Here is a 17,049-nt window from a genome sequence, read left to right as displayed (position 1 = left end):
ACAATCGAGCCAACTTTCTACCCACCTTATAGTGCATTCATCCAGCCCATACTTCCTTAACTTGCTGACAAGAATACTGCGTGAGACCGTGTCAAAAGCTTTGCTAAAGTCAAGAAACAATACATCCACTGCTTTCCCTTCATCCACAGAACCAGATGTCAGTATTTCAAGGGACTTGCTTTCCCCGCAGCGTATTCAGGATCAGACCCAAGCCAGTCGAGGGTCCCCTTCCACTCCGAGTACAGCTCCAAGTGCTAGCAACACAGCACTGGGGCAGAAGCACAGCCTGGGGAAAGCGTTTCAGTGATCCAGCCATTTGAATTTAGCTTTTTTCTGTTCCCCGGGAATAACAAGGTCCCCTTCGCAAGTCCTCACCTTCTGGGAAATAATAAGGAGGGGGAAGAATTCTACAGGGGGACCCAAAGGCTCGTAGCTCAGTGGGATGAAAACGAGCAAAGGGAAAATAGTTATAGAGCATTTTATGTGCACATGCAGCGCCTAGCACACCTGGGCCCTGAATCTGGATGGTGCTGCTGGCCGCTACCCTGCTATAAACGTCACTAAATAATAGAGAGCAGAGCAGACTTTCATTTTGAAGGTCTCATCCAGGAAGACCCACACGTCGTAAACTGCCCGGCGCTCCATTTGTCTGCCTCACCAGGATGAGGGGACCAACATGTTGCTCTCGGGATTTGAACCTGTGGCTTAAGGGAGTCTGTGAGGCAGATTTTGATTTAGCGACATTGGTGCCAAGCCAGACTAGCCCTGGAGAAGCTGATTAAGAATGTCCGGATTTGGCTCTATAGCTGAACCCCTTTGGGCTAAAGGAGGCTGTAGCAGGTAAAATCTTTGCTATTCTGGGGGAGAGACAGTGGGGTCTAGGGGGCACTGGCCTAGGAGTCAGAAGACCTGGGTTCTATTCCTAGCGCTACTGTGGGCAGGGGGTATCGTAGGCCAGGGGAGGTTAAGCCTCCCCTAACCCAGACTGTGGCCCTGCCCTGCTCTGCCCTGAGGCCCTGCCCTTACTCCAACCTTCTCCCCTGAAGCCAGGGGGTCCTCAGCTCCAGCCAGCGGCCTGGAACTCAGGGCTTAGGCTGGTCAGTGATCTGTGCTGGTGGCCAGGGGCAGCTTGGGGGTCAGGCTGGGGGGGAGGGGGGTTCACCCATTGCCCATGTGGGTGATGTGATATTCATCCATAAGTTTTAAGGGAGGATAAGCACCATTGTCCTCATTTTACAGGTGGGGAAACTGAGGCAGTGTGAGAGATATCCTCTCTTTAAAATCTATGGATGAAAAGCACCATATAAGAGCCAGGTATTATGCGTATGCAGGGTCTGCAGTCATTGTCCAGCAGCACAGAGGCAGAGCCAGAGCAGAGTACAATGCACAGATCCAGTTATATTCTTCCAATAACTACGAGAGCTCGTGCCACCAACGCATTCAGAGAGCAGCTCCATCCGATATGTGGCATTTCTAAGCTTCCGCAGAACAGCCGATCCTGTCCTCAGGTGACTGATGCTGGCTAGAGCCGTCCATGCCAACGGACGCATCTGCCCAAGGCCCGCTCTTCGTTCCCGGGGGTTCGCAGGGCCTGTCAATCAGGACCCGCAATAAACCAAAGCCAGTCCTTGCAGACACTTCCTCCGTGACAGCATGAGTTTAAGGCACGGAGAATTTCTCCAGCTGCTCCAGCTCTTGGGGAGGATGGAACAGCAGGGCTGTGTGTATTATATGGTGAAAGCCGCAATGCCGACAGCTTTCCGATAGAAAAGCCGTAAAAATGCCTCTTCTAAGAGTGTGCTCTAGACATTTACAGTGGCGGGTTGGAGATGGAGCTGCTGTGGTACAGAGTAGTTAGGAGTGTCTTAAACGGTGCGGAGGCCTTGGGCTAGCCCTCTGCACAGGGTGAATTTCACCCTCTAGGGGGAGACCTTACTAGGGTGACCAGATGTCTTGATTTTATAGGGACAAGTCCCAATTTTTGGGTCTTTTTCTTATATAGGCTCCTATTACCCCCCACCCCCATCCCGATTTTTCACATTTGCTGTCTTGTCACCCTAGCCATTACCAAAATTTAAGCTATGGCTAAATGTAAATAAACTTTGACCCTGAAATTCCCCGATCCTAGCTACTCTACGCCGGCAAATCTGGAGTGCCCTGCACGGATACAAATCATAGAATCATAGAATATCAGGGTTGGAAGGGATCTCAGGTGGTCATCTAGTCCAACCCTCTGCTCAAAGCAGGACCAATCCCCAACTAAATCCTCCCAGCCAGGGCTTTGTCAAGCCTGACCTTAAAAACCTCAAAGGAAGGAGATTCCCCCACCTCCCTAGGTAACGCATTCCAGTGTTTCACCACCCTCCTAGTGAAAAAGTTTTTCCTAATATCCAACCTAAATCTCCCCCACTGCAACTTGAGACCATTACTCCTCGTTCTGTCATCTGGTGCCACTGAGAACAGTCTAGATCCATCCTCTTTGGAACCCCCTTTCAGATAGTTGAAAGCAGCTATCAAATCCCCCCTCATTCTTCTCTTCCGCAGACTAAACAATCCCAGTTCCCTCAGTCTCTCCTCAGAAGTCATGAGTTCCAATCCCCTATTCATTTTTGTTGTCCTCCACTGGACATTTTCCAATTTTTCACATCCTTATTGTAGCGTGGGGCCCAAAACTGGACACAGTACTCCAGATGAGGCCTCACCAATGTCGAATAGAGGGGAACGATCACGTCCCTTGATCTGCTGGCAATGTCCCTACTTATACATCCCAAAATGCCATTGGCCTTCTTGGCAACAACGGCACATCATTGACTCATATCCAGCTTCTCGTCCACTGTCACCCCCAGGTCCTTTTCTGCAGAACTGCTGCTGAGCCATTCGGTCCCTAGCCTGTAGCGGTGCATGGGATTCTTCCGTCCTAAGTGCAGGACTCTGCACTTGTCCTTGTTGAACCTCATCAGATTTCTTTTGGCCCAACCCTCCAATTTGTCTAGGGCCCTCTGTATCCTATCCCTACCCTCCAGCGTATCTACCTCTCCTCCCAGTTTAGTGTCATCTGCAAACTTGCTGAAGGTGCAATCCACACCATCCTCCAGATCATTTATGAAGATATTGAACAAAACCGGCCCCAGGACCGACCCTTGGGGCACTCCACTTGATACCGGCTGCCAACTAGACATGGAGCCATTCATCACTACCCGTTGAGCCCGACAATCTAGCCAACTTTCTATCCACCTTATAGTCCATTCATCCAGCCCATACTTCTTTAACTTGCTGGCAAGAATACTGTGGGAAACCGTGTCAAAAGCTTTGCTAAAGTCAAGGAACAACACGTCCACTGCTTTCCCCTCATCCACAGAGCCAGTTATCTCATCATAGAAGGCAATTAGATTAGTCAGGCATGACTTGCCCTTGGTGAATCCATGCTGACTGTTCCTGGTCACTTTCCTCTCCTCTAAGTGCTTCAGAATGGATTCCTTGAGGACCTGCTCCATGATTTTTCCAGGGACTGAGGTGAGGCTGACTGGCCTGTAGTTCCCAGGATCCTCCTTCTTCCCTTTTTTAAAAATGGGCACTACATTAGCCTTTTTCCAAAATTTGTATCCGCAGCCGACCCACGACCCGCAAGCGTGGTCTGCGGCTATAAAGCAGCTATCCACAGATTTGCAGGGCTCTACAAATCCTTCCCCATTCTCAGAAGTGCTGTGCACACATGCCACTCCCACAGCTGCATTGTTGCCCCTATCTTCATCGCCTCTTCCCAACTGGTCCAGCTCCCCATGCCCCAGCACAGGCCAGATGCTCCTGCCACCTGCTTGTCTGAGCAGAAGGGACAATCTCCATCTTGGCCAACACACCTGGCATGGAATGAGGCATCCCCAGAGCTGAAAGCATGACTAAGTCTGCTGCTTGATCTAAATAGCCAGGCTGCCTAGCCGGGCACTGTGCCTGACTTGTCTCCTCTGAGGGCTGGGCACAGAGAGGCATTCATAACACACTGGCTAGCGGGCAACACCAGGAAGCCCGTCCATGGCTCCAGATCTGCCGGCTTATTCATTTCAGGAGCTAGTTTGAAAAGGAACTCGTTGGCCATAGCTCATCACTCACAGGAGGGGCTACATCCTCCCCAGAGTGCACAGAACTTTGCTAATTCAGTGATGGGGGCTTTGGTGATAGGACAGACAATCCAAGCACTTCCCAGTGGGCTAAGGACCTTCATCGGCCACCCTGCTGGAAATCGTGTTCTGGGGAGCGGGCTCCCTCCGTAGAACGACCATGTGCGGGTTGATTGCTTTCATGGGTGCCACTCTTATGGTCAGCGGTGAAAGATACCACTTTCTCCAGCTTAGCATGTCCTAGGAAGTCTCCAGTAACCGGTTCAGAAATGTGAAGTCACTGCTTCAAATGTTTCCAGGTGGTTTATTCCTGCCCGAGGGCTGCCTCAAATAGTCGCAATGCTACCAGTATATTAGTGACGTTATTTGCTTTTCTACAGCACCCTTAGCCCCAGGATCCCAGAGCGCTTTGCAAACATTAAATAAGCCCCACAACCCCCCCGGAAGGATGTGCTGTCATCCCCATGTTACAGAAGGGAAACTGAGGCACAAAGCAGCTAAGTGACTTTACTAATATCAGCAACAGACCTAGGAAGAGAAGCCAGGAATCCCCTAGTCTTTTGCTCTAACTACCAACCAACATTCCTCTGCCTCTAATGTATTAGATCTGTTAGGGGCTGCTAGTCAGCGTGGGTCAAATGGTTCTCTCGTTTACACAGATGTAAATCTAGGGCATCCCAGTGGAAATCACTGGAGTTTCTTTGGTTTACCAGAGAGAAGAATCTATTCCTCAGCAAAACCCATTGTAAGGATCAAGTCAACCCTAGTGTAAACTCACTGCAGTCAATAGGTCACATCAGGGTTGGGTTGGCCCTTAAATTTCCTCTTCCCCCCCCCATTCTGGCCTACCTCTTCATTATCCATGAGAACGCACATCCCCCGCCTTGCCTGCCACCCAGGCTCAGATGTCTGATTGGCCATCAGAGCAAACCAGATTGGAATTCGCCCGCACCGCCCCTGGAATTCCAGATGCAACTCATTAGCTCCCCGACCCCAAGATTCATCCGATTAGCTTATTGAATAAACTTCCATCTCAATCACATTTAGAGCACGGACGCTAGCGAGCCGGCAGTATGACTCACCGGCCAGCTGTACGCACAGAGACATTCAAAAAACAAGCTTCTGTTCAACTCCCGGATTAATTACCCCGGCAGTCGGTCTTCTGTGTGGCCTCGATTTCTGGGCATTTCTTGCCACCTCGCCTTGCAAAGCAGTGGCTTTGACTTCTCTGCAGCCACGCTGCGTGACTACAAATGCCCCCTAGTGAATACAGCCCCTCTCCACGGAGCCCAGCCTGGTGGATCACGCCCAGGTATGAGTATTCATGGCCTCAGCCTTGCTGTGCAAAGCAGCCATGTCCCAAGCAGCCGCTGCCTTGGCTTTTCCAGCCCTCTTGGGGCCTGGTCCCCAGTGCCGGCCCAGCGGCTGAGCGCGGCTGCTAACAATAACCCAGCAGCATGTAAGTATCTGCAGAGATCGAATCGCACCTTTCCCAAGCTGAGGCATGAACACGCCCTCCATCAAAGACGTTTTAGGCGAGGCCCCCTTAACTAACGCCTAGAGCCGTGTTTCCAAATGCGGCCACTGTTTATGTTGATATTTGGGGTCACAATTTAAAGGGTCAGCCACTCACCCCCCCAAACAGCTGGTGTCACACACACACCCCCCCCCTTGCCCTCAGCCTCCTCTTCTGGAAAACAGCGGCCCGTCCCTGCAGCGCCCAGCTGGTGCTCCTGAATCGCTGTTACCAAGGGCAGCCAGATGCATCACCTTGGTGTTTGTACTGGTGCCGCCCGCAGGGCTCGGTGCCCTGCACCCCGCAGCCTCCTCAGGGGTTCCGGCAGCGTCTCTGGAGACACCAGGGGGCCGGTGGGCGCGGTGCCTGAAGCAGCTCTTGTCAGTGGAGGCAGCTGCAGCATTTGGTCACCGGGGCGCTCCCCTGGGCAGCTTCCGCCCGAGGCCCAAAGAGCCTGGCACACCACAGGCGGACAGTGACTTCCCGACCCACCGTCCCCGGGGCGGGCTCTCGCTGAAGGGCTCTCGCTGCAGGGACAGAGACAGGCCGGCACGTGGACGTGCAGACGTATTTCTTTATCCTAGGTTACGGAAGTATTTTAGGAAAAACCGTCAAGGCGGCCCACAGCAAGAGTTGGTGGCCGCGCTCTGAGGTCACTAAAAATTTGTTGTGAGAACCCCTGGCCTAGAGTCTGCTCAGAGGCTTGTCCCAGAATGACATGGTCTATAAAGCAGCCCAAACTCACGCAGGGTGGGGTTAGAGAACAGTGTGGGGGCCGGGGCTGAGGCTGGTTTGCATCATGCTGGGGGAGGGCATGGTCCAATTAAAAAAAAAGCCCCAAGAAATTGGCCTGTGTTGTACATTAGGTCAGACTAGATGCTCTAATGTTCCCTTCTGACCTTAAAAGCTATGAATCCTTGGTTCCGCTACTGACTCAGTGTGTGACCATGGGCAAGTCCTTTAATCTATCTGTGCTTCAACTGCCCTCTGCTAAAATAGCAATAACCCTAACCCCCACCCCACCCCTTTGTAAAGCACATGGACGTTTCTGGGTGGAAAGCTCTACTTTGCTTAGGTGTTTGTGGCATTTGCAGAAACTTTTTTTTTTAATCTATTTCTGTGAATTGCTTTAAAGCTTCCAAGCCCAGCAGCTATTCAAGAGTCATCTTTGATTTTCACTGCTCCAATGTCTCGGGTGAGCGGAAAAGAGAGCAGCGTTTCGGCTGCACAGGGGCTCTCTGACGTCAGAAATGAGCACTTGGGAGGCCTTTGCCTGGCCAGCAATGTATGAGAAGGGTGGAAATATTTGCACTGTACACAACTGATAAGCAATCACTGAGCTCTGGGAGTCGAATCAGCAAGAGTCCAGCCCCTCAGGGATTCCTCCCAGCTTCTGTGGTGAAATCCTCACCCACCCACCTGCTAGGGAAAATCACTCTTTGCAGGTCCCTTAGTGGCCACGTGACGCAGCTTGCATTGTCTTTCCCCAGCTTACCATTTAGATCCCAAGAGGAAAGACTTTTATGGGCGCATCTAGCATTGTTACCACCTTACCAGCTGCTATGAGCTCATTCAGGCAGATCCTTACACTCTCAATGCCCTGTGCGGCTTCTCCCCCACCCCCACACAAGCACCATCTCATCCACACTCGTGGTGGTGCTCTTCTCCCCGCCCCCAGTCTGGCCCTTCATGTCCTAGCCTCACAGCTGAAATATGTCAGCCCCTGGAGTCTCCCCTTGCCACCCCTAGGCTCTCTCTGCGCACGCCCGTTGCACCAAATTTCACAGTGGTGTGACCGAGTGGGACTTGTTGTCTAGCAGCAGAGAGAGCTCAAGAGATCATTGTCTGCTTTCAACACTCTCCCTGCGCGGCCAGCCCCTTTTAAGGCTTAGCTTGCAACATTTGAGCAATTGCATTGACTGTCCCTTGTAGCCAGGACCGCTGGAAGACTGCAGGCCCAGGGGGCAGCGAGGAATGGTGCTTATCCAACCCTGCATCTCCCCACTCTCTCTCTCTTCTCCCTCACACTGGATCTCCTCCCCACCCCTCCCCGTGTTCCCTTCACTCCAGACTCCTCCCTTCTTGGTCTCTTTACCACTGGGTCATGATCTCCTCAGTTAGGCAGGGCCAGGCGAGGGGGACACTTGGGCAGGAGTCCTGCCCCTGAATCCAGGGTGCTGCAGGAAGTGAGGCTGGCCACTCAGCCAGTAGCTCTCTTCCCACCTATGCACATTTCTGCCAAGTCACTGCATCTGGGGTTGGGATCAAGGCAATTGGGTTGGAGGTTGCTTTAAATCACCTTTGTGCTCCCTGTATTCTGGGGCCACAAAAAGGTTTCCCCAGCTCCTGGCACAAGCTAGAGCAGCCTCAGGGCTGCTCTAATTTACAATGTGCTTTCCATAGCCTCACCTATTGGCCCTGGTAAGCGGAGAATAGCTGTTCTGCAGTGCACTCTGGTCACACTAGCTCTGCACTAGCCAGGAAGGACTCAAGCACATGAGGGATTCTCAGGGAGTTGTTTCCACCCAGTCTACGGCTTTTTTACACTACCAGAGTGGCCTGAAGAGTCCTTGTGGTGACTGAGAATCATGCCATCAATCCTAAACTATTGAGTAGCGTCACTGTGTGCTGTTAAGCAGAGGCTGAGTTCCACGCCAGAGGTGGCTGCATTCTGTGCAGGGTGAAGTAGAGAGCTAGAGAGTACATGTACATTTTTCAAGTGCTTTGGGCAATGAAAGCACAGTATGAATGGCAGTCATTTATTCAGACACCCCTGGATTGCTCTAACCCTCCTTTACCAGTTTCTCAGGCCACAACAGTGAAGTTCAAAATGACAAAGGGTCCCACTTTCCTTTAGGGGCCAGATTTTCTGCAGTGATGAGTCCCCATTTAGGGGATGGATTTTCAGCAGCTCAGCCCATTGGGTGCTCTTGTGAAACTGCTTATCGGTGTCACACAGGGAGCTGCTGGGCACAGAGACTCTACCCTTCTCTAAGGGCCTCTATGGGATCTGAGCCCTTTTGAAAATCTGACCCCTATGCGGAAGGCTGGAAGAAATCTAGCCTTTGAAGTCTAAGGGCATCCTTTAAGTTTGGTGGGACAGTTGTACTATGGGCTATTGCAGTCCTATGTAGTGTGACCAGACAGCTGAGTAACCACTACATAGTCACCATAAATAGGACTTCATTAACCAACTGGTGTGCAATCAATAGAAGTAACTATTTCAACTAAAGGCTTCTCTTACAACTGCAGAGCCAGGGCACCGTAATGCACCTGTGACACATGGCAGCTTCTAGCTTTGTGTTCTTTATTTGGCTTGCTATAAAGTTTGGGCCCGATTCTGCGCTCACCTACACCGGTGCAAATCCGAAAGTCACTCCCATTGCACCCAGTGGAGTTAAATCTGTCACAAAGGAGAATCCAACCCCGTACAAGGGCCTGAATCCAGTGGCAGAGAAGCACAGGATAGGAAACCGCTCACTGCTAGTGTGTCGATGGGTACGCAGAGCTTTGCTGGCCATCAGATTTCACTTTTGGTTTGATGGGATGTGGAATAATCTGGTCCGGAGACAGGGAATCCTTTGGGAAAAGGGGGGTGCACATAGGCCTGTCTCTTCAAAGGCTTTTTTTTAAAAAAAAATATATTAAACGTATTTTTGGGCAGTGGAGGAGTAGACACATGAGATCTGGTGCTGGTGGCATGCAAAGCAATGCCTCTTGTTAAGATTGCCTGGGCATCTCCAGTCTCCGGGGCTCTTTTCAGACGTGTCTAATCCAGAGCTGGGGGGTTTTTCAGGGGGATTTTGATGAAAATTCTCAAATTGTTAAATTCAAAAAAATAAACCCGGGAAAGATTTTGATGAAATTTCCCACCTCGTTTTTCACCCAGTGCCAAAGCTGGTTGAAATGTTCTGAAATGTGAAAAAAATCTCTTTTTTTCCCAACGTCGATAAATTTCAAACTTTATAAAAGGTGGGAGGGAAACTGTATGTGTGGGGGAGGTCACAATTCCCCCCCCCCCCCCCCGCTTTACTTATAGTTTTGTCAAACTTGGACATTTGAGGCTGAAATTTGCTGTGTTCCCATCTAAGGCTATGCCTACACAGCAAAACCAGCCCTGCAGCAGGAGGTCCTAGAGCCGGGCTCAACTGAGCCAGGCTGGCGCTGTGGGGCTAACAGTAGCAACGTACACATTCAGGCTCGGGCTGGAGCCTGGATTCTGAGATCGTCCCTGCTTGCTGGGTTTCAGAACCCAGGCTCCAGCCCAGGCCCGAACATCTACACCGCTTTTGGTCACTCCACAGCTTGAGCTCTGCAAGCCCGAGTCAGCTGATCTGTGCGGAGATATCTGCCTTTTTTTTTTGTTTTGCTGTATAGATGTACCCTTACAGGGCTCTGAAAAGTTTGAGCGAAACGGAGCGCTGGTTTTCCAGGACAAAGAAAGCAGAGTACGCTCTTTGATCCTTATAAAGGAGAAAGTTTGCATTTTGGAAACATAGTTCTAGCACCTCAGTAGGACACAGACAAAACTTGAAATTTAGCAGAGGTGTGGTCCTTCCATTGCAGACGTGGTCTGGTGAAAATTCATTTTCATCTGGCCAAGTTATAACAGTGTAAAATGTGCTGCATGCATACTCGCTAGATTTGACAATACGATCACAGGTTTCCTGCTATCTGCTCAAAATGCTCCACTGGTTCTCTGCATGGGCGCAAATGTAATGCAAGAGGAAGCACATTTCCTTATGATCCAGTCTCTCGATATTTCATTGGCTCTGCACCTAAGAAAGTTGGCTCCATATTGAAGGATGCAATATCCATTCCATTCTAAGCCCTGTATTTACTCCCTTCTGACTTTGTCCAAATAACCCTAGTCCATGTTGCCCAAATACTCGCCCTTAGCACTGAGAGGCTAGATTTCTGCTGAGCAGATTGCCCAGGCCATTTCTGAGTTAGCAAATACATGAAACTTCTGGCTTTCATGCCAAGCAGCTGCTAATTTCTGTACACACCCTCCTCAAAAATGGCTTCCAACCTGTGGTAACTCCTGGGGGAATTCTGCACCAAAACATTTAAAATTCTGCAACAAAAAATTAAAAATTCTGCATACAATTTTTCAAATTCTGCATATTTTGTGTGTCAAAATAACACAACATAATCATAGTTTCAATTATTTTTGGTTACTTATTTCACAATACCTGTCAGCAAGTATTTCTGTAACAATACAGACAACAAAAAAGGTTCAGGAAATGTTTTTTTGACAAATAGATTCTTTACTAAGCATATTAATACAGAACTGAGTAATAATTCATTTACACTACAATACAGAACCGTATTTCTTCCACCCCTCAGAAGAAGTGTAAACGCTGGGGGGAGTCCAGGTAACAGAGGAGCTGAAGGAGAGGGAAGTAATTGCTGGGAAGGAGCCTGGGTGTGAACTTGAAAGGTTGTTGGATATGAGTGGGAAAAGTATTGAACAGGTGTTCTGTTTTGTTTTTGAGGGTGTGTGTGTGCGGGGGGGACGACTATTAGGGAGCTTCCCGCATGCTGACCCCTAGCCTCTCCCATTCAAAGTCAGGCACATCTGCCCTGTCCCCATGTGTCCCTCCACCCCCACTCAAACATCCACTCCCCCATCCCCATGTTGCCTGGCACCCCGTCCTCCTGTCCCCATGTGTCTGTCCCCCCCACTCAACCTCTCCCCTGTTCCTATGTGTCCCTGCACCACCTCCCCCTGTCCCCATGTGTGTGCCCCCACTCAGCCACCTCCTGTTCCTGTGTCCCTGCACCCCCTCCCCTTGTATCCCGTGTCTGTGCCCCCACTCAGCCACCACATCCCTATGTGTCCCTGAACCCCCTCCCCTGTCCCCATGTGTCTCTGTGCCCCCATTCAGCCACCCTCTGTCCCTATGTAGCTCTGCACCCTCTGCCCCATCACCATGTGGCCCTACACCTCCCTCCTCACTGTGGCCTTGCACCTCCACTCCCATTCAGCCCCTGCCCCAGTCTGTCCTCCCCCATTAGCCCTTATGAGCCTCTGCCTGACCCTCACAGCATGCCACACTGTCTGTCTCCCAGTAGCCCCTTTTTCCTGACCTGGCCTGACAGGCGATGCAAAGAAGGCAGGCTCTTTCTCTTCCCTAGCTGGCTGGGAGCTGCGGCTCTGTTCTAGCACCACAGTACCCTCTGGTGGGCAAAGGGCAGAACTACAGCAACATTCCAGCAGAAACTTTCTTCTGCACAAAAATTTTAAAATATGTGTGGCTCATTAATTATGTGCATGTGCAGTAGCACAGAATTCCCCCAGGAGTATGTATTATATTTGTAGTTATGTGCTGCCCAGAGGCCTCAGCCGTGGCCCCACTGCACTAGGGGATATAAACGCAGAGGGAGACACAGGGCTGACAAGTTAAACAGACAAACAGCGGGACGGGGGAAGAGAGACACCCAGAGGGAAAGTGACCAACAAAGTCACCCAGCAAAACAGTGGCAGTGTTGGACACTGAACTTGAGTTCTGGTCTCAGGGCTAATGTTGCAGTCATCACTGCTGTGAAGCTGTTACTGACCCAGAGCTGTTGTGATGAACTGGTTCATTAAGAGGGGAAGCTCCAGAGCCTTGTCCATATCTGTTATACCACCTTGTTGTCGTACAGCACCCGCTGGCAGCAGGTCATGTAGTAAGTGCATCTGCCCCAGTTTCCTTTTGGGCCAGCCATTAAAAAGAGAACAGTCTCTCACTGTCCGATACCAAGGCCTGTCCCCAGACGTAATCTATTCATTTATACATACAATAGTCCATAAAACCTTCGTGGTGCAACCACTCGCCTGATTCATGCAGTAAAATATATAGAGGTCCCATGACTGTCCATTACCCTCACCCAGAAATCCCCCAACCCTTGGTTCCTAGTTCTGTTCTGCCCTTGTTCTAGAGTCCCACTCTTCAGGCCATCCACCTGACCATGACCAGTCTCATGACCAATGTTCCCTCTAATTTTTGACAGGCCGTGTGTGCAAAAAATTTCTTCTGTGCAAATTTTTGTGAGCAGGGTGTTTCGCCGTGTGTGTGGGGTTTAGGATCTGTGTGCGCATCCACATGCACACAGCTTAGAGGGAACAGTGCTCATGACGCTTCTACCCAGATTCCAACAATGACATCATGATGGTACCTCACTCTCCCTACAACACACCTGGAAACACCTGAGGAATACTGAACAGAAGGGAAGTGATGGTCCCATGCTAAGGGATTGCTAGGCTGTGTATGAACACCTGGGAAAGCCAAGGCAGCTTGAGCCTTAAGAATGGAGTATCTGGCTGGTGAATCTTGCCCATATGCTCAGGGTTTAGCTGATCGCCATATTTGGGGTCGGGAAGGAATTTTCCTCCAGGGCAGATTGGAAGAGGCCCTGGAGGCTTTTCGCCTTCCTCTGTAGCATGGGGCACGGGTCACTTGCTGGAGGATTCTCTGCTCCTTGAAGTCTTTAAATCACGATTTGAGGACTTCAATAGCTCAGACATAGGTGAGAGGTTTTTCACAGGAGTGGGTGGGTGAGATTCTGTGGCCTGCGTTGTGCAGGAGGTCGGACTAGATGATCATAATGGTCCCTTCTGACCTTAGTATCTATGAATCTATGAATGTGCCAGCCTGTTAACACCCAGGGTGAGAATTTCCTAATTTATATCCTACCTATTTAGCATATTAAGTCTAAATAGCATTTTGTTTATTTGCTAGGTAATCTGCTTTGATCTGTTTGCTATCCCTTATAATCACTTACAATCTATCTTTTGTAGTTAATAAACTTGTTTTTGTTTTGTCTAAAACCAGTGTGTGGAAATCATAACTGGGGTCAGAAAGCTGTTGCATATCTCTCTCCACACTGAGGGAGGAGGTGAATTTCATGAGCTTATGCCGTACAGTTTTCTGTGAAGTGCACAACAGTATAATTTTGCGTTTTCACTCCAGAGGGGGGTGCATGCCTTAGGAACTGGGAGGTGCCTTAGCTGATCCTTCCCATGCAGAGCTGATCTCAGCACCTATGTGTGTAGCTGCAGCTGGGTGTGTCCCTACCTGTGTGCTGGTGAAAGTGTGAGACCAGGAGTGTGTCTGCAGCTTGTCACAGCATTACAAGGTGAGTGGGAGCCCAGGCTGGTGGGTCAGGGGGCTCAGTGGTACCCCAGTTCCAGGCAGCACCCCGAGGGGGGGAAACCCCTCACAAACCCCTTATAGCTCAGAAACCAAAGGCAAATAAAAAAAAAGCCCAAAAGTCATTATTTTTTTAAAAAAAAAACTCATTATTTTTACACCAATCTCAAGATTTTTTTGGACCTGACTCATGATATGTGAACACCCGGGGCTGTCAAGACTGTGTCCAGATTAGAATTTTGCAGTGTGAGGCAGGGGCCATTGCTTCCCATATCTTCCAAGAAGCATCTAGCAGACATTTGGGTACCATAAAATGAAGAACAAGCTTCCCTATTTTGAAACAAGCATTGTACATTTTGTGGTTTAAAAATGCCGTATCTGCCAGGTTACTTACTTCTGCATTCCCTTCATTAAGCCTCATGCATCCATTTCGCAGCACATTCAGACACTGTCACGTCACGGCCACACAAGGGGCCCTCGAATTTTGAGAGGGCACACTTGAAAAAATGGCTTTTGACACACCCCGCTCTTGGCTTTCAAAACCCAAAGATACAAGGATGATGGACTCACCTTTCCATTGGGACTCGCTTTCTTAAATACTCTGCAAAACAAGGAAGGGAAAGATTTGTTAGCAAGAACAGAAGAGAGACTCTGAAACCAGGGTGAACTTCACAGGTGCATGCAGCTGTACTGGCATAGTAAACCGGGGTAGCCAAAACACAATATAGGCAAGCCCAGGGCTTATTGAGGCATCTATATATATGGATTTTGATAGAATCTGTCTGTCTACCCAGTACTTAATCCTGTAGTACCAGAGTCCCTAAAGTTTGCTAGAAGCTCCCATCAGCATGAGCTGATCTTTTAACACCTTCTCCAAACTGGACAAAACCCAGCGGAGTGCAGTCATCACTCAAGCAAGCCACCCACTGAAATCAGCAGCAGCTGGGCCTGAGTTGTGACTGTGAGTCTGTTTAAAGCCAGCAGTCTTCTCAAGGGGGGGGACGGGAGCCAATGATTGAATTCTGGCAGCACATTTTGCAGCTAGCACTCACTATTTTAAGCTAACAGGAGGCCGTGTGGTCTAGCAGAAGGGTGCTAGGCTAGGGCTTGGGCCACTCGCGTTATATTGCCAGCTTTGTGTGACCTTGGGCATATCGCTCCCCCCGAGCCTCAGTTTCCCTATGTGATAGGGTGGCCCCTCCTCTGGCAGACTCCAATACCCCAAGGATGCCTGCCTTTGTCCCCTTTAGTCACGCATGCAAAGGAATACTGCCTCTCTCAGTAGAAAATTCAAATCCTTTTATTCACAAAGTGCCATAGTCAGCAGACCCCTCATGGGAAAATCAGTTCCTCCCAAGGGAAAACCCAGACACAAGTGACTCACCCGAGGGTGAGTAACCCCTCTGCCCTGCTTCTCTCAGCTCCTCTCCCAGCACCCCACTCTCCAAGTCTCCTCCCTGAGACTTCCAGGACCCATGTCTCCCCGTGAGCCTTCTCCTGCAGCCCACGGCATTCCACTCCCAGGCCTCCTCACTGGAGAGTCCTACCCCTGCTCCGGGGATCCCCCTCCAGAGTCAATCCCTTGCTTCTAGGCCCAGCTTGCCCTTGCCAGACTGGTTCTTCCCCTCATTTCCCAGGGCCCACTGCATGAGCCTTCCATCATCATCATTCATTCATTCATTCATTCATTCATTCATTCATTCATTCATTCCGTCCCTCCTCAGTCTGTTGTCACACAGCTCTCCTTTATAAAGGCCAGGTGCCTTCTCTCAAGCCCAGCTGGGAGACAGCTGGCCAGTCACCGTGCTCTGGACCCTGCTCCCTCTTAAAGGGGCCTGTCACCAGTTCAATCAGGATACCGTGCGGTGCTGTCCTGAGCTGCCTGGTGTTGCTGCTCACCTGAGACACCAACCACCCTGCACAGGGCTGTCCCAAGCCACTTGGCATTGCTGCTCGCCTGAGCTCCAGGCCACCCGGACTAGGGTCAGCTGCCCGAGCCCCGTGCTGCCATTGACTGACTGCCGAGCCCCACGGCGCCTGGAACTGGGGCTGTCCACCTGAGCCCCATGCCACCCTGGGCTGGCTGCCCGAGCTCCACACTGCACCAGGGCTGACTGCCCGAGCCCTGCACCACCACGGGGGCTCAACCCACTTGTTTGTTCCCTTTGCTCTTGCCAGCTGATCCGAGCAACTTGCAACAGGCCAGAACAACGGGGCAAACGCCCATTTTTGCCCAAAAAAGTCAGCATGTCCAGGACAGGGCTTAAAAAAGGGCAGTGTCCCAGCAAAACGGGATGTATGGTCACCCTAGGCCTGCGGCCTTAGAAAACATTCTCTCCAAAGCTGATGCTCTGTGCTGAGTCTGATCCGTTTGCTCTGGGGTGGCGAGAAACCAGGGAGCATTGAGGGAGGAAGCAGGAGAAGTCTAGGATGAGAGCTTCCTTCCTGGTGGATATGTGAGGTGGGATTTGATAGTAACCTTCAACTACCTGAAGGGGGGGGTTCCAAAGAGGATGGAGCTCGGCTGTTCTCCGTGGTGGCAGATGACAGAACAAGGAGCAATGGTCTCAAGTTGCAGTGGGAGAGGTCTAGGTTGGATATTAGGAAAAACTATTTCACTGGCGGGGGTGGGGGGTGTGAAGCACTGGAATGGGTTCCCTAGGGAGGTGGTGGAATCTGCATCCTTAGAGGTTTTTAAGGCCTGGCTTGACAAAGCCCAACTGGGATGATTTAGTTGGGGATTGGTCCTGCTTTGAGCAGGGGGTTGGACTAGATGACTTCCTGAGGTTCCTTCCAACCCTGATCTTCTACAATTCTATGTTAGCATCATGCAGCTGAGGAAGATGAAAATCCCTCGGAAGAAGCAGCCGTGCTAGGGGCTAATCCTCACCTGACTGCTAGTGACAAACCACCTGGTGCTTGGCAATGGACCCCATGTTTCCGCTGCACGTCCAGATCCCGGCTGCCATCAGAAAGTCAAACACTGGGGGTTTCTTTAAGGAGGCTGGTGGAGTGATAATTGTGCCGAGCTGGTAGAGAGGATTTGCTACTGCAGGTTGGGAATAATTCACTGCGTCCTCCTGAGTCTGACTGCTGTAGGAAATGCCGCCGGAGAGCGTCTGTCTGGCTAGCCTGTGACGCTGCTCATCGCCGAGGGACCCCAGCGCCTCCCAAGGAGTAAACACAGAGCAGCTCTGCCATGGTCACCCAGCATCAGTAGCAGAGCCGGGAGAGAACGCAGGCAGCCTGACTCCAGGAAGCTGTGCGCCTAATCCAACAC

At 50.7% G+C, this 17,049-nt stretch overlaps 1 protein-coding gene across 4 annotated transcripts in view; it reads right to left on the bottom strand.

The window, feature by feature from the left end:
* ARRB1 (arrestin beta 1) overlaps positions 1 to 17,049 on the bottom strand; it is a 182,488-nt gene that overhangs the window by 74,924 nt on the left and 90,515 nt on the right. For all 4 annotated transcript variants that reach the window (XM_073333877.2, XM_073333850.2, XM_073333860.2 and 1 more), the window contains one exon: positions 14,340 to 14,370. In XM_073333877.2, the coding sequence (XP_073189978.1) occupies positions 14,340 to 14,370 (31 nt within the window). The remainder of the gene's footprint in view (positions 1 to 14,339; positions 14,371 to 17,049) is intronic.

The sequence above is a fragment of the Lepidochelys kempii genome, chromosome 1 (genome assembly GCF_965140285.1).
Source record: "Lepidochelys kempii isolate rLepKem1 chromosome 1, rLepKem1.hap1, whole genome shotgun sequence".
Taxonomy (NCBI): Eukaryota; Metazoa; Chordata; order Testudines; family Cheloniidae; genus Lepidochelys; species Lepidochelys kempii.
The sequence above is the reverse complement of the archived record's forward strand: the minus strand, read 5'-3'. Positions and strand labels throughout refer to the sequence as shown.